The 25,592-nt window shown below is 37.5% G+C and overlaps 3 protein-coding genes across 3 annotated transcripts in view; 2 read left to right on the top strand and 1 right to left on the bottom strand.

Annotated features, from left to right (window-relative positions):
* The window catches only part of LOC134744096 (evolutionarily conserved signaling intermediate in Toll pathway, mitochondrial), a 502,842-nt gene that overhangs the window by 422,917 nt on the left and 54,333 nt on the right, over positions 1 to 25,592 (bottom strand). The window lies entirely within an intron of this gene.
* LOC134743863 (D-beta-hydroxybutyrate dehydrogenase, mitochondrial) lies at positions 815 to 11,853 on the top strand. Its single transcript, XM_063677489.1, has 4 exons — positions 815 to 1,236; positions 3,092 to 3,246; positions 7,385 to 7,550; positions 11,198 to 11,853. The coding sequence occupies exons 1-4, from the start codon at positions 990 to 992 to the stop codon at positions 11,536 to 11,538; spliced, it is 909 nt and encodes a 302-aa protein (XP_063533559.1). The 5' UTR covers positions 815 to 989; the 3' UTR covers positions 11,539 to 11,853.
* Positions 13,930 to 25,592, top strand: part of LOC134744110 (nuclear pore complex protein Nup214-like) — a 39,424-nt gene continuing 27,761 nt past the window's right edge. The window contains exons 1-8 of the mRNA XM_063677803.1: positions 13,930 to 14,117; positions 14,282 to 14,420; positions 14,620 to 14,786; positions 15,874 to 16,046; positions 16,930 to 17,141; positions 21,753 to 21,873; positions 22,392 to 22,479; positions 24,686 to 24,788. Coding sequence (XP_063533873.1) covers positions 14,079 to 14,117; positions 14,282 to 14,420; positions 14,620 to 14,786; positions 15,874 to 16,046; positions 16,930 to 17,141; positions 21,753 to 21,873; positions 22,392 to 22,479; positions 24,686 to 24,788 — 1,042 coding nt within the window. The 5' untranslated portion in view covers positions 13,930 to 14,078. The remainder of the gene's footprint in view (positions 14,118 to 14,281; positions 14,421 to 14,619; positions 14,787 to 15,873; positions 16,047 to 16,929; positions 17,142 to 21,752; positions 21,874 to 22,391; positions 22,480 to 24,685; positions 24,789 to 25,592) is intronic.

The following is a 25,592-nucleotide window of genomic DNA, read 5'->3' as shown; positions in this document are numbered from 1 at the left end:
ACGATATTATTTGCCAAATTTCATTGTTCTAGGACAACAGAGAGTACCTACGGTAGGTACTTGTCTGTCACATTGCTAAATATCTCGAGAACTAATGAAGCTATCGATTTGAAATTATTTTTGGAAAATACCCAATATAAAAAGCGGGGCAAAATTTCAAAATTTACTTACCAGGTCAAGTGGGATATCATTTGAAACAGCTCAAATTGGGCATTACAAAACTATTTTTTATTATTTTTTCGTATGAAGGAAAATGTGAAATAATACCATTCCCCTCCTTATCTCCGGAGTTTACCAACGAAAAATTATATTTTATTACTGAAAACACCTTCTTTCAAAAAAATTGTTGAAATCGGTTTACATGATAAAGAATTATCCCTGAAAAACCAAATACATACAGGGCGCGAAAAACAGTTAGCTAATTTGCCGATAGGTGGCGCTGTACACAATTATGCTTAGCAATTGCAATTGTGCTTCTGGTCAACAGTCTTTCGTGATTACAGTAACATGAGAAAATATAAAGGTTGTACGGAACCCTCGGTGCGCGAGTTAAACGAACTCTCTCTTGACCGGTTTTTATTTTTACTTACGTTTAAATTGTTTGATTTTTTTAGTTTCAAGGGGCTGTAGACCTAAGTGTATGGTTTAAAATACTTTTAATTTCAACTCGATACCTCCACGCGTTCCCGAGATAGAGGGTTTTGACACACAGACAGACGGACAACAGTGATCCTGTAAAGGTTCCGGTTTTTTACTTTTAAGGTACGGAACCTTAAAAAGATGAACGAACGAAATAAGTAGTCCGCGCCCTCTGAAACCCAATCGTAAATATAAACATGAAATTCGTTTTTAATATGCAACGAAACACGAAACCTGTTTAAAATGCTCGGGATCCTGTTCTCGCCGCAGTTGAATACCGACTTTCCTCTTATCTAGACTATTCTCTGCATGATACCGCTATCGTACTGTAATTTGACCGGCGAATTATAATGAATCTAACTCGTGTTGTAGCTATCACGGGATGCGACAGTGGTTTAGGATACGCGTTGGCTACTCGCATAGCCCGTGAAGGCATGGTGACGGTAGCCGGAATGTTCAATGGAGTGGATTCTAAAGCGGCGAAGTCTTTAGAGAAATTAAAGGTTCTTTCGTGTCCTTTGGATGTGAGGAGTTTGGACAGTGTTGCTGGGTTTAAGGAGTATGTACACGGGCTGTTGAGAGATAACCCTAATTACAGTAAGTTTTTGTTTTTGTTTGTGTAAGTTAATCGTTTTGAGATAAGGATTTTATATGACGAGAAATGAAGTTTACGACTTGTCAAAAAATAATAAATTCTGTTTTTAAGACTATGTCAGAATTTCTAAGAACTCATTAAATTTTCTGATAAACTCTTAATTTCTGATAATATTTATGTATTCGTACTTGAAATGTAACTTTGGATGTAAAAGTACAAATTCTTAAAGACTTGCTAAGGAAACATTTTTTGTTTGTTAAATTCAAAAACCGAATTTGTTACCTTGGTAAAAAACTTTTTACTATATTTTTTTGCGAATAAATCTTTTCTTGGGTTTAAAATATTTCAAAACTTTAAAATGTAATTTTTTTTTTTTACTACCTCACTTTTGGCAATACGTTAATTTGCATAGGAAATATCATTTGACAATAAAATTTTATTAAGTAATTTCAGTTCTCAGACTTTCTTTGGGTAACGTCTAAGTAAATAAAAAACCGGGCAAGTGCGAGTCGGACTCGCCCACCGACGGTTCCGTACTTTTTTGTATTTGTTGTTATAGCGGCAACAGAAATATCATCATCTGTGAAAATTTCAATTGTCTAGCTATCACGGTTCATGAGATAGGTACAGTCTGCTGACAGACAAACAGACGGACGGACAGTGGAGTCTTAGTAAGAGGGTCCCGTTTTTACCCTTTGGATACGGAACCCTAAAAATGTATGAAAATATTCACATGACTTTTCATAACATCTATCATCCCAATTTTTTTTTCTTATGGCGTTTGTCGACTTACGATACATCTTGGCTGGACCCCCTGGTTGGCAATGGCATACGATCAGTGTTGGCCGAAATGTTAATGCAATTAACCATTAACCAGTACAAATTGAACCGTAAACTGTAACCGTCCGTTACGGTTTACGGTTCAATTTGTACTGGTTAACCTTTCGTATGCTTGGAGCAGATCTACCTATTCCATATATATTAAACTTAAACATGAAGTTGTCACAGTGAAATCAAGGGGAGAGGCCTGTGCCCAGCAGTGGGACCTGAAACCGTTAACTTTTTAGGATTTTCGTAAGGTTAGGTTAGTTTTATGACAATCCTGAAAAGGGGGCGACATATTCGTTCACTCAAAAAAGCCCTTTAATAAAGATTTAAAAAAAAAAACCTGAAACGTTACACGTTTCTGAGAAAAACCAAATGATGACTAACGAAAATGTGGACAAACAATACATTATGATATTGTCTTCGGTTACCGCGATAGTTACTCATGAAATAAAACTATGAAAACGGATTATATCGCGTATATTGAATTTATAATTCATCCCGACGACATAGTTTTATTTCATGAATACATTATGACTTAAAAACTTTATAGGAAACGATAGAGATAACCAGTCCCCAGTCTTAATATGTGTATAAAAGTGGTTTTATGGTGGTCTACAAAAGTTTTGGTTTCGGTTTCGGCCGAAACTAGCCAAAGCCGAACCTTCGGTTTCTGTTTCGGCAAAAAAACATGTTTCGGTCGGAGGTCGGACACAAAAAATTATTTAGATATACATAACTCTGGCACACCCAGTTAGTCAGTAGAAAAAGGTTAATGTACGCGGAGGGTTGACTTCCCATAGATTAGAACATTAAATTTGAATTTCGCGCCTTTTTCTACTGACAAGGGAGTTAAATTATTTTTAAACGGGTCACTCACGTATAACCCACAAATAATAGCTCGACATGTTTCGGTCCAATTTACGAAGACCGTCTTCACGGAGCAACGACACGCCTTCACTGGTCGAGGGCGCGCCGTGTACTGCATGTCTAAGTATACCTAAACTTTTCTAAGCTTGTATTACATTTCAGGCCTATACGCCGTTGTCAACAATGCTGGTGTCATGACTATAGGTGACTACGAATGGCAGACTCCTACCATGATAGAAAACGCGGTTAACGTGAACCTACTTGGCGCTATGAGGGTAGTCTCCGCTTTCCTTCCGCAACTGAGGAAAACCTCACAGGTAAGTCCTTGTCACTCCAATATAGCATGATAGAGATAACAAATCAATAAGACCTAAGAAGCGATATAAGATTGGCAACTTAAAGTGGTAAGACCATAGACATAGCATATACAAGTTGTTATAGACGCGCCACCGAGCGACCGGGGGTAAGAGAAATAATATTCATATAAAGTTTGGGCAGCATAGGATTTTTTCTCTTTCACTCTTCTAAATTTCGGTATTTCGCCATCGCCTCCTACCTATGATGCCACCCGGTCGGTGATAAGGACAAAGCATGGCACTATTTTCTCTTTCCTCTCATAGGAATCGCAATAAGACTATCTTTCTCTATCAAAGAGTGTCAGGCCCTTGGATAAGACTTAAATGATAGAACGCGGTAAGGTGAAACTGATCGGGGCTATGAGCGATGCGATATTCATTAATATCTGACCGGGGGCCTTGACGAGAAACGCTATCGTCTCTATCGAACTAATATAGAAGAGTGATAGAGACAATAGCGTTTCGTTTCATACAAACGCTAGTCATCTTGTCTATAGGCTCGCCCCCAAGTAACAAAAACTTTATCGAGATTAAATTCCAGTTTCTTCATATTTTCTTTCTTCACCCTAGAGTAGGTACAAAAATGTTTTCGAAAGGTGAACGAAAAATGAAGTTTACGGAAAATTTCCGATAAAATCAGTTTCAATAGAAATAAAGAAAGTAAGCATTTTGAAAATGACATACCAACTGGTAAATGTAAAATATTCCTACAAGTCCTAAACAATTTATTGAAATTAACGTCAAAATTGGTCATAAGAGTTTTGAATGATTCACGGTTAGTTTCACTAGACTTATATTGACCGGGATATAGATCAGAAAAGAAAAAGAAATGTAATCACGGTCTATATCCCGGTCAATATAAGTCAAGATTAGTCATGTCACGATCTATCAAATATCCAAGTTGAATGATGCCCCTGACGACTCTAAAGGGGCCCACTGATTATCAGTCCGCCGGACGATATCAGCCTATCAGTAAGAACAAAAAGTTAACAGTTCCGAACAACCGACAGGCTGATATTATCTAACCGGCGGGCTGGTAATCAGTGAGCCCTTTAAAAGCCAAGTAGCACCAATCACAGTTGACGGACTGACTAACGTCACTCAGCAATGAACTATTATGAGACTTCCCATATTTACAATAAAAAACCGGCCAAGTGCGAGTCGGACTCGCGCACCAAGGGTTCCGTACTTTTTAGTATTTGTCGTTATAGCGGCAACAGAAATACATCATCTGTGAAAATTTCAACTGTCTAGCTATCACGCTTCGTGAGATAGCCTGGTGACAGACAGACGGACAGACGGTCAGACGGACAGCGGAGTCTTAGTAATAGGGTCCCGTTTTTACCCTTTGGGTACGGAACCCTAAAATTTAGCAAACTTTAGCGGTGACAGACGGTTTGGTGCAACCGACCCTAGTACCTAACACGACTTTTTACGTCATCAGCATCACCGCGTCGTCAGCGTCATTATTTGCAACGCAAGCTTTTGTTTCACTTACATAACTTAAATTCTCGATTGACACACTTACGTACCCGCCCACATATCGTTTGCCTAGGTACATCGCTGCCCCGATATTACAGGGTTCTATGTTACAGTTTCAAGATAGTTGAAATTCGACTTAATGTCAAATAAAATAAAGATCAAATTTCAGTTCGATAAAAGTGAAACATAGAAAAACATATTGTAAACATAGAAACACATTGATTGAGTGAAACATATTGGGGCAGCGACATGCTAAAGACGTTCCTATACTAGCTTTTGCCCGCGACTTCGTCTGTGTGGAATTAGTAATTTGGGTAGCTTATTTTTTATACACTGCTTTTTCTTGACTCCCCATACAAACTTCCACCCTTCTTTTCACCCCCTCAAGGGATTACTAATTGGTCAAAAATAAATAGGTAAGCATTTTTTAGGGTTCCGTACCCAAAGGGTAAAAACGGGACCTATTACTAAGACTCCACTGTCCGTCTGTCCGTCTGTTTGTCTGTCCGTCTGTCTGTCACCAGGCTGTATCTCATGAACCGTGATAGCTAGACAGTTAAAATTTTCACAGATTATATATTTCTGTTGCCGCTATAACAACCGCCCCGGCTTCGCACGGGTGCAATGCGATAACAAGTAGAAACATTCTATGAAAAGGGACCTTATTGTCGATGGCGCTTACACCGCACAGCGTCGCGCGGCATTGTAATTATATCGGAGCATCGTTAATAAGGGCGTAAACACCATCGACAATAAGATCCCTTTTTATAGAAAATACCACATATAAACCTTCTTCTTAAATCACTATCTATTAAAAAAACCGCATCAATTGCGTAGCTTAACCCTTAAATGCATAATGATGTATATATGCATCGTATATTTGATGGTCCGTGGCTCAATATGCAGCTATCCAAAATCACATTTATTACTTTTATCACATTATATTGTCTGTGCTTTTATACAGCATGACACATCTATTTCAATTTATTAAAAAGTTATACAAAAAATCATGCATTTAAGGGTTAAAAGATCTAAGCATACATGGGGACAGACAGACAGCAGGAAGCGACTTTGTTTTATACTATGTAGTAAAGTATGGATTTAATAGAGGTTAGAATAGAATAAAGTAGTTGCTAAGGGTATCAATCAGCATTACCTTGAAATAAATTGCACATGTTCGATTTGGCCGGCCAAGCAATATTTCTGTCGAAGTGTGCTTGACATTTCGGTGTCAGCAAAATTTAGTTTGATTTCTTTTTGAATCCTATGTCAGGGATTTCTTAAAACTTGTAATATTGTATACTAGTTTTGCCCGCGATTTCGTCTACGTGGAGTTAGTAATTAGCGTGGCCTATTTTTTACTCAATCTGATTTTTATCGATTACCCATACAAACTTCCACCCCCCTTTTTCACCCTCTTTAAGGATGAATTCCGAGATAAAAGCTACCCTTTGTCCTTCCCCGGGACTCAAACTATCTCTATGTGCTATTGGTAAGTAAAACCGCACGTGCTACTACCTGCAAAATAACTACACGTGACACCATATGTAGCAAATACAATATATGGGTAGATCCTGCATATAATATTAAACAACTAATAGATAAAGAAGAAACACTCGAGTCCTTTGTAAAATACACCAAATATATACTTAATTGACAATTAAAATCATTTAATAAATAATATACATTAAGGGTCCCCGGCATGCTCGGTTCTCCGTACAAACGTTACGCCTCCGTAGTTACGCTCTCATTTTAATACGACTAGCTAGTTTGCTCTGAAACTTTGTACTTACAATAGAATAAGGTATATCTATGTATGTAATTAGTTTATGTAGCTTCAGATACGATAGTTAAAAAAATACAGCGAATTTAAGTACTTTACGAAACTTGTTTTTAAAAATGAAATGAAATTGTTTATTTTCAGGCAACTATTGGCCCATAGATCACCTTAAAACTAGCATACATATTATTATAAAATAAAATAAAAACTATAGGTAACTAAAAACACACAATTATGATTGCGATGCAGTTCGCAACCCCTCATTTTTGCTCTAGGTATTTAGTTTGTTTTATAAACTGAAGCTATATAAACTAATTACAGACCTAGATATACCTCATGTCATTGTATGTGCATAGTTTCATTACAATCCAACGCGTAGTTTTAAAATGAGAACGAAACTCCGTTTGTATGGGAAGGTGAAATCTGGCCGAGCTTGCTGCGAATAAGGTGTTTTTAGGGTTATTCCGTACCCAAAGGGTAAAAACGGGACCCTATTACTAAGACTCCAATGTCCGTTTGTCTGTCTGTGTGTCACCAGCTACGCAAATGTCTCATGAACCGTGATACTACTAGACAGTTGAAATTTACACAGATGAATGTATTTCTGTTGCCGCTATAACAACAAATACTATTAAGAACAGAATAAAATAAATATTTAAGTGGGGCTCCCATGCAACACACGTGCCGTTTTTTGCGTTTGGCCGGGTTTTTTTTTAAGTATAATTTTCGAGCTTAATAAAAAAATGATAAGGCAAAGTTGGGAACGGATAGTATATTAAGTAAAAAAATGTGAGTATTCGCCAGGCGAGAAGCTCCTTACTGTATTTTTTTTATTAGGACGGAATAAAACCTCGGATAATCAACGTAGCGAGTCACTGCGGCCTACAACCGCTACCAGGCTTCGCTCCGTACAGTGCGAGCAAAGCTGGCCTACTGGCGTGGACGCAAGCACTGCGTATGGAGCTACGGGACCATGGGCTCACAGCTGTGGCCTTTGTACCAGGTAATAGCTTCAGCTTATACAAGCGTATGACTAAAACTACGGAAAAAAATAAGGAAACTCGATAAACTGGTCTTGAGCTACGATTCCATGGGCTCACAGCTGTGGCGTTTGTACCGGGTAAGGCTTCGACCCTCACGAGCCAGTGGATTTACTAGTATAGAATAGAAATCATTTATTCAGACAACACATCAATACAACACACATTATAGCAAATACAAGACAAAGGTAAACGAAACAGTAGAAATGGAGATGTGAAGCCGAAATGGTCTCCACTCAGCAATGCAGCTGGCACGACTAGCGTGGTCAACGGCGCTGGTTTTCGAATATTATACTAGTGACTAAGGGCTCACAGCTGTGGCCTTCGCACCGGGTAAGGCTTCACCCTGTAAGAACAAATAGGAAAGATATAAATAAATAAACAGGTCAAGATCAGAGCAGGGTAATGCCGTTGAATGATTCTTGCACGCCTTATGAGTATTTCTGGTGCTGAATGTCTTAGCTCTGCCAGGCTTCGCCTCATATAGTGCGAGTAAAGCTGGCCTACTGGCGTGGAGACGGACGCTGCATATGGAGCTACGAGACCATGGGCTCACAGCTGTGGCATTTGTCTGGTACAGCCACAGTGATGAACAGTAATGGGCAATGGCTTCAACTTTTGACCAATCGGGTTTGTCTATAGCCGAAAATCATCACCTACTAGCCACCTTCACCTTTGCATGCACTACTGCGTATGGATTTATGAGCCCATGGACTCTAAATCTAAACCGATGATCGTGGATTTTAAATCTGTGCCGTCAGGAAAAATTGTATGTTTGATCTGCACAGCTTATTTTTTTAAAGTTAGTAGATTTACTAAGAAAGCAAAAGGCCAACGTGAATCGTTTACATTGACACTGCACTTTCTAAGGTATAAAGTATAGGTAACTCATAACCAATTGTGCGATCAAGGAATTTAATTTCAGTACCATTTCGTACTTTGTCACAGTGAAAATATTATGGATCCTAGCGATTTTCATATTGATGGTCACTGTGACGTCTGTGACAAAGTACAAAATGCATATTTAATCACATTTACAATCGGGTCTATCGCGAATGTGATTTAATATGTGTTCAAAGCGCGAAAGTTTAAAATGTTATAAAGTACAAAATAGTACGGAAATTATTATTTCTAACTAACTAAAAAAAAAACTAAAACTAACTTCGCTGGCTCAGCGACCCGAAGTGAGTCTTGGCCTCCGATACGAGTTGGCGCCATTATTATTATTTCTACTGCACCCAAATGCCTATACTGTACCTACCTGAAATGCTTGCAAATTTATATCAATGGACTCGGAAACCATTGTACTTTTTCTGTAACGTAGATAAATATCTTCGCTAAGGTACCTACATTATCGAGCCGGAAATTGCCTGATCCAATTCGGCGTCTTACAAAACAAATACATCATCCATAATGAAACAAAATAACGTAATAATCGTAGTCACGCAGTAACTACCCTTCGTTCAGCTGTCAAATTACTGAAAACCACTTAGTTAAATTGGTAGCCCGCAAACGGTTTCAACCAATCTTGATACAAGGGGATACCTAGTAATGGTATATACCTATATTATGGCACCGTTTGGATTCAGGCTGCATCAGCAGTTTTGAAGCGCGACATTACCGCCGACTTCATTACTGACGCAAATGTCATAAATCCGGGCAGCATCGATTTTTCACATTTGAGGCAGTCGAGTCGACAGTATTATCGCGCTGCAATACTGCTGCAGTCGACTGCACAACTGCAGGAAATGTCAAAAGGTAATTTTAACGAGAAATTTAGGTATACTAAATTTGACGTTTCCTTCTGCAGTAAAGATGATCAGTGGTGGATTTGCAGTGTTGGCCGCCCCGGGCCCTGTAGTAACTACTAACCGCTCCTTTTCAGAGCATGCATCATAAATATCATAATATACACTGCCGCCTTGCTGCCACCCCTAATGTCTTACCGCCCTAGGCCCGGGCCTACTGCATAATTTGCATAATCATAGGATTTTTTTCAACCTTTAGTTAGGTATTTACTTCGCGAAATACATTTTGTAGGGAGGATATTAAATGTATGCGGAAAAAGTAACTTTTACCTCATTGGCCGTTTAGCCACTTTTATTTTCGATTTGATTATATACAGCATTGATACTAGACCAAGCTAGCTCGGCAGTGATTTAGGTAGCACAGACTGTGCAACTTGCACAGTGCAAGGTGCAAGTGCTAATTTAGACGTCAAACTTCTATGAAATTATTATTTTTAGGGTTCCGTACCTCAAAAGGAAAAAACGGAACCCTTATAGGATCACTCGTGCGTCTGTCTGACTGTCTGTCTGTCTGTCTGTCCGTCTGTCTGTCTGTCCGTCTGTCACAGCCTATTTTCTCCGAAACTACTGGACCAATTAAGTTGAAATTTGGTACACATATGTAAGTTTGTGATCCAAAGATGGACATGTAACGTAAACATATTAATTTTAAACACGGGGGCCACTTTTGGGGGGTAAATGAGAAAATAAAAAAATTTTGTTTGTCAAACTATATCGTGTTACATATCAAATGAAAGAGCTCTTTGTGAGAATCTCAAATATATATTTTTTATCATTTTAAAATAAATAGTTTAGAAGTTATTCAAGAAAGTAGGCATGTAGTAAGGCAATGACCATTCCCCCCTTTATCTCCGAAACTACTGGGTCAAAAATTTTGAAAAAAATACACAAAATAGATCTTTACCTATAGATCACCGGAAAACCTATTAGAAATGTGCAGTCAAGCGTGAGTCGGACTTAATTACTTAGTTTTTGATCCGACCCCTACGGGTTTTTTAAAGACATTTCACATAAAAGATACATTGTTTAAATTGTGTAATGTACGGAACCCTTGGAACGCGAGTCCGACTCGCACTTGCCCGGTTTTTTTAACATGGCGCTATTATTAGGTATTCCACCTAATCCAATTTCTTTGTACAATGTCATCGCGTCTCACATTAAGCAAAATGTGAGACGCAATACACATGGAGACTGTATAAAGGAGCCAAATCTCTATGTATGAAAAGTGTCCATCAAAAAACAGTAATTAGGCGGCGCCACCATATACCGAAATACTACCGAAAACAACCTACGTAATTTGGTCGGGTTATTTGTTGCCTTATATGGTTCATGTTATACTCATGTCCCAGAGCCTAACTAGCGCCACCGGAGAGATTAGGAACTATTATTTAAAGCTTAACGCGGTCACTTTTACAAAAATTCTGCCATAAGAGATTGCGATCCTTTCTATACCATCCATAGCAATACACATTGGACCATAGACACAGTATATACTTACAAGTAGTTATAAACGCGCCACCAAGCGACCGGGGGTAAGAGAAAGAATATTCATACAAGATTTGGGTAGCATAGAATTTTTCTCTTTCACTCTTATAAATGTCGGTATTTCGCCATGGCCTCCTACCTTATGATGCTACCCGGTCGGTTATAAGGACAAAGCATGGCACTATTTTCTCTTTCCTCTTATAGGAATCGCAATAAGACTATCCTTCTCTATCAAAGAGTGTCAGGCCCTTGTATTGGACAAATAAATTTGGATTAGGTGGAATACCACCCCTAGTTATGTTTTATTTTTTTTACAGGAGGTTTTGTTGGATCTAGCAACATACTGGCAGGACAAGCTAACTCATGCAGCAAAATGATCGACCACCTTGACCCGGACCAACGGAAACTTTTCGAAAAAAGAATAACGATCCTCAGTGACTACCTACAAAGCGCGTGTCAAAGTTCGAACTACAATTCTTTAAAAGATATAGATATAATTGAGACATTTGCTAAGGCGTTAACTGATGAAAAGCCTAGGTTTTTGTACAAAGTGCAATCGTGGAGATACGCGTTTTATTACAGTTTGATGAAAATGCCGGTCCCTGAAGCGGCACATCTTTGGTTGATTAAGAAGTTCCTGAGTTTTCCAGAAGTTTAAACGCATGTACTGCCAGCAACCCGCTGGGCGGGTTCCCTGTTTGTAGGCGCTTTTCGCTACATACGGGTTTTGCCATGTTATCGGCTCCGCTCGTAGCTCGCGCTGGCACAGAATTAAACACTATTAGAATAAGTAGTTATTATTATTATTTTAGTTTATTATGAACATACAAGTTTGACCAAAGGCGGAAAACCTTTTGAAAAGTGTTACTGAACTTATTTATAAAATATGGGTACCTATAATATTTTATAAGTAGGTATATTTGTAAATATTAAATTTTACAATGAAAACTAAATAAAAAATTATCCATGACAATCCATTCCTGTTTTATTACTGATAGAAACTGATAGACTCTGGCAAACAATATTAACATTAGAAAAAAGTGCGACATTCGAAATCTATAGTTGGTCAAGCAAATCTTGTCAGTAGAAAAAGGCGGCAAATTTGAAAAATGTAGGCGCGAAGGGTTATCGTCCCATAGAAAATTTGAATTTCGCGCCTTTTTCTACTGTCAAGATTTGCTTGACCAACTACATATCCCTACATTCAAAATCAAATTTGTCCCCTTTTTCTACTAACATAACTGGCTTATCTTACGTACATTTATAAATACCACACTGAATTTTTTTTTACTATATAGGAAGATTAAGAAAGGTAACTACTATAGTCTGTCAAGCCATTTCCGTCAATAGAAAAAAAACGTAAAATTTAAAAAATGTAGGCGCTAAGGATTATCGTCTCATAGAAAATTTAAGTCTCGCGCCTTTTTCTACTGACAAAGTTGTTTGAAAGGCTATATTAATGAATTACTAGACTTTTTTTAAGCTGCTAGTCGCTTAAAAAATATTAGTTTAGTTTTCCAATTTCAAATTTGCCACCTTTTTCTACTGATAGAAACATAGACCTAGCATTACATAGACCAGCTATATGCGTGCGCCCGTAAGGGATAGACATAGATGACGTCATAAACGTGGGGATACCATATTGGTAAAAATTACCCCAATATTTGATATCACGTTGGGGCGATTACCCTGGAGGCAAAGTTAGCTTGTTTGACGGTATTAAAAAATTGTTAAATAAAATGTCAATGGGCCGTTCTTTTTAGGCGTATAAACAATTAAATACCTCCTATAATTCGCGCAGGTGGTACAAAACTAAACATGTTTAGTAAATAAAACGTAAAATAAAATGTATTATGGGTTTTAATTTGAAGAAATCACAAATCGCAATCACACCAATTAATGTACACCACATTTAATCTTCACAACATTTGTTTATTTATTTTTTGGAATTAGAAGTACGAAAAAACTTCGAGGTCAATATTACCCATAAAATTATGATATTTTCATCTGGTATCCCTAACATGATTGTTATGCAGCTAAATTAAGAAGAAGTTTAAAAATGGCTGACCTCAGACTCCTACCTACCTACGTAATTTGGGCGGATAATTTTACAAATAATGTTTTGTTAATTTGCGTAAATAATTGTGATATTTTCATTGAAAGCGTTTGATTCTACATTGCTTTGAGTGTAACGTAATTTTACGATGTTATTCTCACATATTGCGTTAAGAGGAAGGTGTAAAATACCGTACTTACGTGTGAAAGGTTATGATCTCATATTTTTGCTCAGAGCGGCTATTACAGCCGATTACAGAACAATTCACTATTATTTTATCAAAGTTCAAGCATTCAAAACGCTAACCATCACTATATTTCATAAGAGAAAGCACAATTTCATACAAAACAACGATAATTAAACAAGCAACCAACAAACATGACATGTCACGTACTTATTTGTTTGCCACAACCTCGGTTGTGGCAGCGGTGGAAAAGTGAAACTATGACAAGGACAAACAATAACAGCGCTTTCTCTGCTACTCCTACTGAAAGATACATAAGACTATCCCGTTCGGTCATTTTCCCCCACCCCTCATGACCGATCCAGTTATACTAGATTCATGGATAGAAAATACTTGCCAAACCCGTCCATTTCTTATGCGAGTGGCTGGAATGGAAATATAATGCATATGTACATCCGTGATATAATGTTCAAATCTGACAACCTCCTGACAACCGTAAGTAGTTGCATCCAGGCCATAAATGTTTTTAAAAAAACGTGAGAAGTTTAAGATATAGTTGGTCAAGCAAATCTTGTCAAAAAACAGAACAAAAAACTACACCCATCCCCTTCTTCTGGGCGCCAGCACCAATGCAAGACAAAGACAGTATGATTCTCTCCGTCTACGCGCGAAATGAGACAGTCCCTTGACAAACTATATTTGAAATTGAAGCTTTTGCTCGCATCCAGGTCATAAACATTTAAAAAAAAAAATTGACGTTTTAGACAGTTACAGTTTGACAATGGTTTGACATATGAGTGATAGAATTATTTCACAAATGCGCGCAAGTTGTTTTATTATGCTGTTTAAAGCTTTTAATTAAGATTTTTAGAACGCTGATTGAGTTTTAAGGCTGTTTCAGTATATATGGCTTATCAAGCTACATGTTGATTCTGTTTTGAGGCCGTAAACATTTAAAATGGAAGTGCAATTTGGTCCAAATGCTCATGATGAACCGGTAAGATTTCGGTGGATTGAAAGTTCATTGATATTTCAAGATTATGAAAATAGATTTTTGCTTGTAGCATTGTATTTCCGAATGCTATACTCATATTAATCATAAAAATCTTCTATAAATTACTGCTACTTATAGGTTATATTTACGAGTCAATTTTTTTTTAGAATTTGCTGTATAAATTACAACGTAAAATCAAGGTGTTTGATACAAGTGACGCGCTGCCGAATAGAGGGTATAATCTAGTGGCCTGTGCTAGTAAATATGGAGCTGTCTTTGTTGGTACACCGGATGGAAAACTAGCAGGTAATGAATGCCATTTCATTTTATCTGTACACAGCTAATGCAAATGAGTAAGTGCATTTGTTCAGTAATTTTATGCGGGAAAAACAAAACTTGTTAATACATACAACTTTTAATCTTGTATATTACAATTCATGTCAATACACTTACCCTTTTTATTAAGATTTCACATTAAATTTTTCACATCTCAAATAAATTTCAGTATACCATCTCAAGGAATTGGTAGAGAAGGAGTGTGAACCGAACCACTTGCCTGTGCAACTGCAGGAGAAGCCGACACATATAGCAGTCAACAGCGACCAAGAGTTGCTGGCTGTTACGGGAGGTCGGCTGTTTGTTCTCTTCAAAATTGTGGATTTGCTCAACCAGGTCTGTTGTTGAAGAAAGGATTAAGAAACAGAGGGCGAGGGATATTTTTTCTTTTATAGCATTAGAATGAACTGCAGGAAGCATGAGAACTGTATTCATTTTATGCAATGTAAAACAATGACAACTAGCCCATAACCACTGACATGATTTAACAACCAAATATAAACTAACCAAATGTCATAACGACTTTGAAGACATACCACATTCATATAATACTATTCGAATTCATATATATAGATGAAGTAGACACAATAGCTATAAAGTAGTAAAAAAAAAACTTCTTGAGAAATTTAGCCTTAGACTCAATGTTAATAAATAAATAAATAATAAGTAAACCTAATAGGTACAGTCAAAGGCATAAATATATATACATTCCCAAAGTATTCAAAATATGTGTACACTCTTGATTTGATTTGCATGCTTGCACGCAGGCAAGATACACAGTACATTTATAAATATGTAACATCCCATTACTGTATCTAAGCAAATAAATAAATATTTCTGATTTCAAATAAATAAATAAATATTTCTGATTTCTCTTACACCCTAGACAATTAAGTCGTGTTCACATATTTTTGAGCCATTTGTCTGGATCGATATTTTTGCCTTCGACTGTAGATACCTATAGTTTGTTCTGTACTCTGTATGTAGTTAAAGAAACTCAAGAAAGTACACATTATAGCACAGTATTCGCGAAATTTCAATGTATAATGTGCCTGATTTACCTTATGATTCTTTCTATGAAGTTATTTCTAATATGAAAACTATACTTTGTGTATCTGACGCTTATTAATAAGTTTCTGGGTGCTCATATTCATTCCGCTACTTGGCACAGGTCTCCTCTCACTGTAGTTATTAGTTCTAGTTACACATACAAGTGGGAGGGGTGTAGTAACCACCATGCTAGCCTAATGCTAATTTCGAATATCACAAACATCTGAACTGCTACACCAATGTTAACATTCCTCATGATGTTTTCCATCATAGTAATGCAACAGGTTTTTTTTTTTTAATATTTCATACTACTCTCAAGAACCTCATGGATATGTGCCATAATGATATTGATAATTTTTATTTTACATTTCAGAATGTGTCGCCATCTATGTCCGTGCAGTTTGATGTCAGCCCATCCACATTTGTGTCAGATGTCAAATGGAACCCATGCATTCCTGACACCATTGCTTATGCCTTCTATGATGGCTCCATTGTCATATGCCAGGCAGGGCAAGGGCAGGTTAAGAAGTTGCAGTCCAGTGCAAGGTTTGTAGAAATAAACCGGCCAAGTGCGAGTTGGACTCTCGCACGAAGGGTTCCGTACCATTACGCAAAAAACGGAGAAAAAATCACGTTTCATTAAATCATTTTACTCATTTTAGACTCACTTGTTTTAGTCACTCGCGCGACATGTTTCGGAGAGCCTAGGTCTCCTTTCTCAAGCACTAATAGTGCGAGCAGCGTTCACGACAACCGTGTATTGCGTACTGCCGCTGCCGCGCGCCGAGAAAGCCGGTTGGGGGGTTGGGGGAGGGGAAAAATCACGTTTGTTGTATGGAAGCCCCACTTAAATATTTATTTTATTCTGTTTTTATTATTTGTTGTTATAGCGGCAACAGAAATACATCATCTGTGAAAATTTCAAGTGTCTAGCTATCACGGTTCATGAGATACAGCCTGGTGACAGACGGACGGATAGCGGAGTCTTAGTAATAGAGTCCCGTTTTTACCCTTTGGGCACGGAACCTAAAAAAGTTGGAATCAACTAGTTTGCCCAACCATTAATGTTAGGAGTATAGCGCTTGATGCATCTTACTTAGTTTAGAACCCTAAATGACTTAGCCACTAGGTGTAACCGCGTTAAGCAAGTTAGCACTGCAATCAGACGGCCTAACAAGGAACAATTTTTTTGGATCCTAGTTAGGATGCTAGTTAAGACACCTGAATACTTACTGTCTATCATATTTAAATAGTAGACTTTCCAGTGATATTCAATATATTTTCATTTAAGAATATCCTTTCTTAGAGTTCAGAACCTTAGAAGAATATGTGCCAAAGTAACATTTTGTTTTATAACAAAAACATGTCCAGCATTTTCGACTTAAAATACGTGAGTGACCCGTTATTAATATGTTTAATATGATTACAGATGCCTCTGCTGGAGTCCTAAAGGCAAGCAGCTAGTAGTCGGCAACAGTGACGGCACGATCTGCCAGTACAAGCCAGATCTGTCATTGATGAAATCATTTCCTGCACCGAATCTGTTTCAAAATGCACCCGTGGAAGTATTGGCTATATATTGGATATCGACGTTCCAGTTCGCTGTGGTATATAAAAATGCGACGGATAATAGTAAACCAGGTAAGTTTAAGTAAGGTGTTGCGATTTGGCATAGTATAAATGTTATGTAAAATGTTGTGTGTGCTTCCTTCTATCTCGGCAATTGTTTAGAATTAAATTTATAAAAAACTGGTTAGTCGAATAATTTCAAAATGGCCCTCATAGTTGAAAAAGTCCAAGAAAAACGACCATTTATCTGCTTACAATAAGTATTTGCTTAAGGAGGCTAAACAAAGGAAAAATCAAAAGGAATATAAGTGGTGTTGGGTTCAAAACTGCACGGTTATGGTCCGTAAGACTGATAACTCGCCTATTTTGTACATAAATTCCGAAGACGCTTTAAACAAAATAACATAAGTGTTTACAACGTAAACAACCGTATTTTTTTGCTCATAGTTATTATTATACGAGTACGACTCTTTCATTGCAGAAACAATATACTCTTCTTAATTATTACTATATTTTGGACCTGCTCGAATATGCTCAGAATCATATCTATTGGAATAGTGATGTATCCTCATTTCGCTACAATTCAATTAAATCTTAATAAGGAATCTAAGACAATGTTTATGCATAAACAATTTAAAGCTATTATTATAAAAATTATTAGACACATGAATTATCCATCACACTTAATAATTAATGATATTTAGCTTTTATTACCAGAACGCCCGTGGGCTCCGTACTAAAACCAGAGAGTTTTTATCCAATGTGTTGAATTCAAACTATGATTTTATTTGTATCACGGAAACATGGTTGTTGCCCAGCATTTTTAATTCAGAACTTTTCGATTCACGATACAACGTATACAGAACTGATCGAGATTGCGAAAGAATGGGGGTAACGAGAGGCGGCGGCACGCTGATCGCAGTGCGCCGCGAGTTACCCGCAGATCAAGGAGCGCGGCCTGTCGTCGCCCTGCCGGACGCTGACATAACCTATCTTGATGTTCCCTACACTCAAAGTCCTTCGACGAAAAAACTTAGATTGTTTACATGCTACTTTCCCCAAGGAAAAGATCAAGTAAACTCTCAGTTATTATTTTTTGAATATTTATCTAATTTAAATACGGATTTTCCCGATGACGATTTTTTAGTCATAGATGACTTTAATATTGGAGATGCAGTTTGGGTCCATACTGATCAGCGTTCACAATCCCTTAACTTAAGTAATCCTAACATGAACTGCCTCACTACTCAGTTAGCGGCACTTTTGCACTTTTGTAACTGGCAACAGTATAATAATATACCTAATAAAAATGGTAGGCAGTTGGATTTAGTGCTTTGTAACCGTGACTGTGAAGTCAAAATCGTAGACCCATTAGTTCCGATTGACACTCATCACCCAGTCTTTTGCATAACGACTGATATAGGTTCGATTGAGCGTCATTTAAAACCTGCATTACGTACGGTTCGCCGTTATTATGCAGCCGATTATGATATCATAAATTCAAAATTAAACCAAATAAACTGGGAATTGTATTTAGACATTAATAACGTTGAAAATGCCGTAGATTGTTTTTATTCCATAGTTAATAAGATTATAGATGAATTCGTTCCCACAAAAACTCTTTCTAATAATAACTGTAAATATCCGATATGGTTCTCCCGTTCTCTCATTACTTTAATAAAGAATAAAAATAAAATACATAAAAAATGGAAAATTTATAAAAGAATATCTGACTATAATGCTTTCTCCAGTTTACGATACAAAATTAAGTCTATGGAACAATCGTGCTATAAGTTATTTTTATCTAGAGCTGAAGATAATATCAGATTTAATTCCAAACATTTTTGGTCATTCATAAAATTCAAAACTGATAGAAACGATACCGGGCTTCCTGACACTCTATTTTTAGATGATAGATCAGCAAATGATGGACACTCTACAGCTAATTTATTTAATGACTTTTTTCTATCCGTTTTTGAACCCATTGTAAATTTGTCGAGCTCAACTGATTCCGAAGAAAATAATCTGCCAATAAGCGTCATCAATAACGTTGACATCACAGTGTCGTTAGTCGAGAAGCATCTGAAGACGTTAAACGAGTCAAAGGGTAGTGGGCCCGACGGTATTCATCCAGTATTTCTCAAGCGTTGCAGTGGCTCTTTAGCGTTACCGATAACTCTGTTGTTTAATAGTTCCTTGAAATCAGGAGTGTTACCCAAGATCTGGAAAAAATCGATTGTAGTTCCAATTTTTAAAAAGGGTGATAAACGAGACATAAAAAACTATCGTGGCATATCGAAACTATCAGTTATTCCTAAATTATTCGAAAAGATTATTTATGATACTCTATACCCCTCGGTGAGATCTTTATTGATAACCCAACAGCATGGTTTTATTAACAAACGATCCACTGAAACAAATTTGTGTGAATTTCTAGATTACATTTTGACTGGCATGGATAGGGGCTATCAAGTAGACGCCATTTATACAGATTACTCTAAGGCATTTGACAAAATCTCCCATTCTATATTACTTAAAAAGTTGGAAAACTTCGGCATTCATGGCGATTTACTCAGATGGCTCACATCTTATTTGCGAGATAGGACTCAGGCTGTAACTGTTAAAGGCTTTACATCTAGTTTCATCCCTATTACATCGGGCGTCCCGCAGGGGTCCCATTTAGGACCTCTACTATTTAACATTTATATTAATGATGTTATCAACTGTTTCTCACATTCAAATATATTACTATATGCCGATGATACTAAGATTTTTACAGTTATTAAATCCGAAGACGATTGTCTCAAGTTACAGGAAGATCTAAACAGACTAGATATATATTGCGCAAATAATAAACTTTTCCTGAATATTGATAAATGTTCCATAATTACTTTCTCGCGGAAATATCAGCCTATACATTTCAAGTATAAGATAGGTACGCAAATACTTACCAGAGTTAATGTGGTCAGGGACTTAGGAGTGTATATTGATAGTGAGATTCAGCTGACGTCTCATGTTGACAAAATTACATCTAAAGCCTATCAAATGCTCGGGTTCATCCTTCGACAGAGTAAAGATTTTAAAAATCCCAACACAATACTTCTCCTTTATAATGCATTTGTCAGATCGCATTTGGAATATGCGTCTGCAGCATGGAGCCCTCTATACTCAGTGCACATAAATTCAATAGAACGAATTCAAAAAAAGTTCCTTAATCGTCTTAAATATAAATTCAACTCCTTCGTTTGTGAAAATATAGAAAGTCTTCAGATGCGTAGAGAAAAAAGGGATATCACGTTCTTGTATAAGATTTTGAACAATATGGTTGACTCCGAATATTTTGTAAACAAATTGTCGTTTAGATGTCCAACCTTTCGTACCAGGTCCGCTTATTTGTTTTCTATTCCATTTAGTCGAAAAAGATATTCAAACAACAAGTATTTAGTAAGAGCATGTAGTACTTATAATAAGAAATATTTACATAAAGACATGTTTCACTTAAATCCCCGTAAATTTGTATCTGCAATGAAAGCATCAAAATCAAATAAGCAAACAAATGATAACAATAATAAAAAAATAAAAAATAAACAAATAAAAAAAAACAATTACTAAACAACGAGCACTAATTTTTATTTATTATTGTTTTCCATTTATTTTGTTACACTAGCAGCTCTTGGAGCTGATGCGTGTTAATGTAGTAAATCAGTTTAAAATTTCTTCTTCTTTCTCTTTTTTTTTAAATATTATCATTAATTTACTTGTTCATAAATTTTGTCATTAAATTGTATAATCTTAGTTTCAGTTTTAGTTTGTAATCGCCTTGTTAATTTACGAATGTGCATGTACTGCATGTTGTTTCTCTCAGAGCAATAATTGTGTTACCTATAAGTGGAAACTGTTCTGGCTGTTGTGTCAACTCAATTTGTTAAACTATATGTGTGATTATATGCTGTTTGTTTCCCTTTGCAATAAATAAAAAAAAAAAAAAAAAAAAAAAAAAAAAAACGTTTACGCTGGTATGGACACATCCTCAGGCGTCCCGAAGACCACATGGTGCGAGTAGCCTTAGAGCTAGACATACCAACGACGAAGCGTGGGAGCGTAAAGCCCTCCGCCACTTGGCTAACGACGGTCCAAAAAGACCTGAAACAAGCAGATATGAACCCAGATATCGCCCAAAATCGTCCGGAATGGAGAAAACGGACAAGGAGAGTCGACCCCAGATGATGGGAAATTGCGCAGGCAGATGATGATTATTCAAATAATTCCGTTTTATCACTCATAGTGAACGCGCCATGCACACTGCAGGCGTTGCTACTGCTGAGGTTTTTTCGTGAGGTGTTTATAGAGCGATTTCGGCGTATAGAGACAAAGACAATTTTTGGCTATCCATTCTGGTATTCGAAACGGCTCTAACTTGACGACTTGGCAATATTTTTGGATTTTTGTGCTTTTTGAATTGGTATGATTTTTGTGCGGTTGTGGTTTTTCACAAAAAAAATACTATCTTCTTTCTTTTATCGGGGGTGAGATGCGTAAATGCATTTACCCCTGCGTCAAAAAAGTGTTTAGTTTTTAAGGTTATAAAATGCATATAAATGTTAGTCTGTAAGGCCTTGATGCCTGATTTTTTAAATAAATAAGACTTGTACCACATATGTATAATTTAATAATATTTTCCAGCTGTAACGATCGTGAACACACCTAAAGGCGGGCAGCCGTCATGTTTGAACTACGAAGATGTGTGCTACAGTATGGGCTCCAATCGCCCGTGGTATTACTATCTCCAGGGGCTTGCTCAATGGTAAGTGATTATAAACTTTATAACAGTCAAATTAGAGTTCATTTTCGTCAGCGGTATTGAGGGCTCGTCCAATTCTAAGCGATTTTCAACTCAAGCAATTTAAAAGAAGATTTTTTAGAACTCACTTTTATGTGAAGTCGAACAGTCATTATGTTTTAACTACGGAGATGTGTGCTCAATATTAAGCGAATATCGAGCACAATATTAAGCGATTTTCAACTCTTAAGCTTTCGTATTAGAGAAGCTTTTACATTAAAATTGTTTTGTGGCATTGTGAAAATCTATGTTACTATTTAGTGATCAGTAGTCGGATGTTTTTAATCCAGGGGTTCCCAAACTGTGCGCCGCAGCGCCCTAGGGCTCCGTAGACAGCAGAAGGGCGTCGTGAGGCAATCCTCCTCACCATGTTACCTGTTTCGAATAGCCGAGCTAGGTTAGAGCGCCCCCGCCGAATTTTGAACTTGCAAGTGGACTTAAAAAGATTGGGAACCCCTATTCTAATCTTTGTTTTCTTTCAGGAATGTGATTCTATGTTCGTCATCAAATAGCATGGAGATCGCCACGCTTGGGACTGCGGATGGCGCCAGTTGGCTTCAATGGTGTCAGGTACTGATACTTAAATTTAATTTAATACTATACATAACAGTTGTAGATGATAGGTGCAGTCACCTCGCTTGTAGTAATACCAAAGATACATTTGAGTAAGATGCGTAAAATCTAACACAATTTTGTGCTTCGAATTTGACAGGTAAACGAGATGGCGCTGTATACAGTTTGCGGTTATTCTGATTGTTAAAAGTTGACGTTTGACAATTCAGTGACAGCAAAACATATGACGCAGTACAGCGCCATCTATTTTGGATGTCAAACTAAGGGGCAACTTTTTTTCTTAGACTACCTCTCTATTACAATCAATTCTCTTTGATAATACCTTGCACGGAATTGTTTGCAGAAATATCTGACAGTTGTATTTTACGATTACACGTTTAACAATTAACAGGGTTTAGGGATATTTTATGGCAGGTAACATTTTGCTATAGTTTAAAGCGAGGTTTAGACTAGCAAGAACTTGCATGCAATTTTCGTTACATTGCGGTATCTGATTAAACTTTTGAATACAGTTTACTTTAGTAGTCGGCAATGTAACTTAAATTGCATGGAAGTTCTTGCTAGTCTAAACCTCGCTTAAGGTTTGAGAATTAGATGAGACTTCCAGATTTTACTTCAATAGGAGATGGACGCGTCAAACAACTATATGGCTAGGCCCAAAAGGCAAAAGAAAGTGGGGAAGACCAAAGAAAAGATGGGCCGATGACATAATAAGCACAGCAGGAAAAAGCTGGATGTATACGGCAAAGGACAGGGAAAGGTGTAAAAGAATGGAGGAGGCTTTTACCCTCAGAGGGGCCACATAACAAAGACAGTTATAGATAAAGTATAAATTGAAAAATACATTGTTAAGTGGAAAACAAAGCTGTAATAATAATAATAATAAGCCCCCAGGGCAGCTTGTGGCGAGCTGAATGGGAAGTGACGTCCCTTGGGTCCCATACCCCCGAGAGTCGGTCAGGCCCCTCCCTCCGGCTTGCCTTCATTGGCCGGCTGGAGTGAACACTGAGCAGGGGCCGCAGGACGCTCACCTCTGGCTTGCCTTTATCGGCCTTCCAGAGTGGGGTGTCAGAGCTAGTTCGCAGGGTGGAAGTGAAATATGCATAAGACGCGAGTTGGCACAGTGGCTGTGAGTGTTTACAGCCACTGGGTAGAAAGCGGTGCACACCTCTCCACACCCTGAGCCACTCACGCGATGTTGTCCCCTTGTCGCTCCGTGCGAGCGGCCGTTTTCGGGGACCCATATTGTGAGTTGGCGAGTCACCACCTGTCCATTTTTTTCGTGTTTTTAAACATAGATTGGGGTAGGTGCCATAGTATTTCCATAGACCCGGTAACCAGTACACTAACATCTCAACACAATAGCCTAGTTTATTTTGTTTCTTATCATTGCAATAGTCCTGCACTAACCTGGGCTTGTCCTTGGGTGCACTACTATAGTGCATACAGGGATAATCGCCGGTTGGTGTCACATCACCTTTTAGAGTAAATTGTCTTTTTACAAGGGGCCTCTGCGTGTTGGCTTCGGCCCCACGCACGCCTTCCAAATGTCCGGGACCCCATGGTCCCGAGATTATGTAAAGGACAAACATAATAATAATAATTTAAAAAACCGGCCAAGTGTGAGTCGGACTCGCGCACGAAGGGTTCCGTACCATTACACAAATAACGGCAAAATATCAGGTTTGTTGTATGGGGGCCCCACTTAAATATTAATTTTATTCTGTTCTTAGTATTTTTTGTTATAGCGGCAACAGATATACATCATCTGTGAAAATTTCAACTGTCTAACTATCGCGGTTCATGAGATACAGCCTGGTGACGGACGGACGGACAGCGGAGTCTTAGTAATAGGCTCCCGTTTTTACCCTTTGGGTACGGAATCCTTAAAAAAAAAGAGATTCTTAATCGGTCGTATGTTTTTCTATGTTTTATGCTTGATTGCCACCGACGTGGTATAAAAAAAAATGAAATAAAACTATGAAAACGGTATATCGCGTATTTTTAGTATGTGGGTATTTTTGCACTTTGTAGTTTTTCTTCAGTCACCCGTTGACCACGAACGCTGTAAAGGGTTCGAAACGTCGGGGTGTATTATGAATTCAATATACGCGATATAATCCGTTTTCATAGTTTTATTTCATGAGTAACTATCGCGGTAACCGAAGACAAAATTTTCTATGTAATAGTTTTCTGTTCACAGTCAGATGAAGCCAGGCCCGAGTTACCGCTGACGGACAAGAAGCAAGAAAACTATCCAATAGGAATTACTATTGATACAGCCGCTATTCACCAGCTGCCTTGGGGTTAGTAATAGTCATTAGACTAAATTAATTTTTAACAAGCAGAAACGTCTGCGATCGATGCTATTAAGCTTAGAATAAAAGTGGAAAAATTACTGCCTTGGGTGAGACTTGAACTCACGGCCTCTGGATCGATACTCCAGCGCTCTGCCAACTGAGCCACCAAGACCTCATCCATAGTCAGCAAATCTTCCCACTATATGGGTCTAGGGGACCCTAGCGACATCTACCGTAAGAGTGTTACACTTAAACGATGGGTGGATGAGGTCTTGGTGGCTCAGTTGGCAGAGCGCTGGAGTATCGATCCAGAGGCCGTGAGTTCAAGTCTCACCCAAGGCAGTAATTTTTCCACTTTTAAATTTAGTCATTAGACTATTCGTTAGCTATATAATTTTAATAACAAAACTTCCGTGAGACACAGACATATTAAACATATTAATAACGGGTCACTAGAAATCATAAAAATAATTAATGCAAATAAAAAAAATCATTTATCTATATTTAAATACATTCTATCGTATTTTTATAAATCTTCATTTTTAGTTTTAAAGTGTGTCGACAGATGGCAGTGAATTTACTGGGGTTACAAAATTTACTATGACAGTACCGCTCTAGTATAAGTTACTCTATGATAGTAGTATCGTACTAGTAGCTATTTAATTTCTTTCGAAAAAACATGGTCAGTCTATGCGGTTTGATTTGAGGACCAAATAGGTCAATATTATTTACTGCCTTGTTTCTGACCACTCTGACAACTCTCTCTGATGACTCTGTTTTTGTCTATTGACAAATTAATAAATAAAGTCG

This window comes from Cydia strobilella, chromosome 9, assembly GCF_947568885.1.
Source record: "Cydia strobilella chromosome 9, ilCydStro3.1, whole genome shotgun sequence".
Taxonomy (NCBI): domain Eukaryota; kingdom Metazoa; phylum Arthropoda; class Insecta; order Lepidoptera; family Tortricidae; genus Cydia; species Cydia strobilella.
Note: the sequence above shows the minus strand (reverse complement) of the source record. Positions and strands in the feature narration are given on the sequence as shown.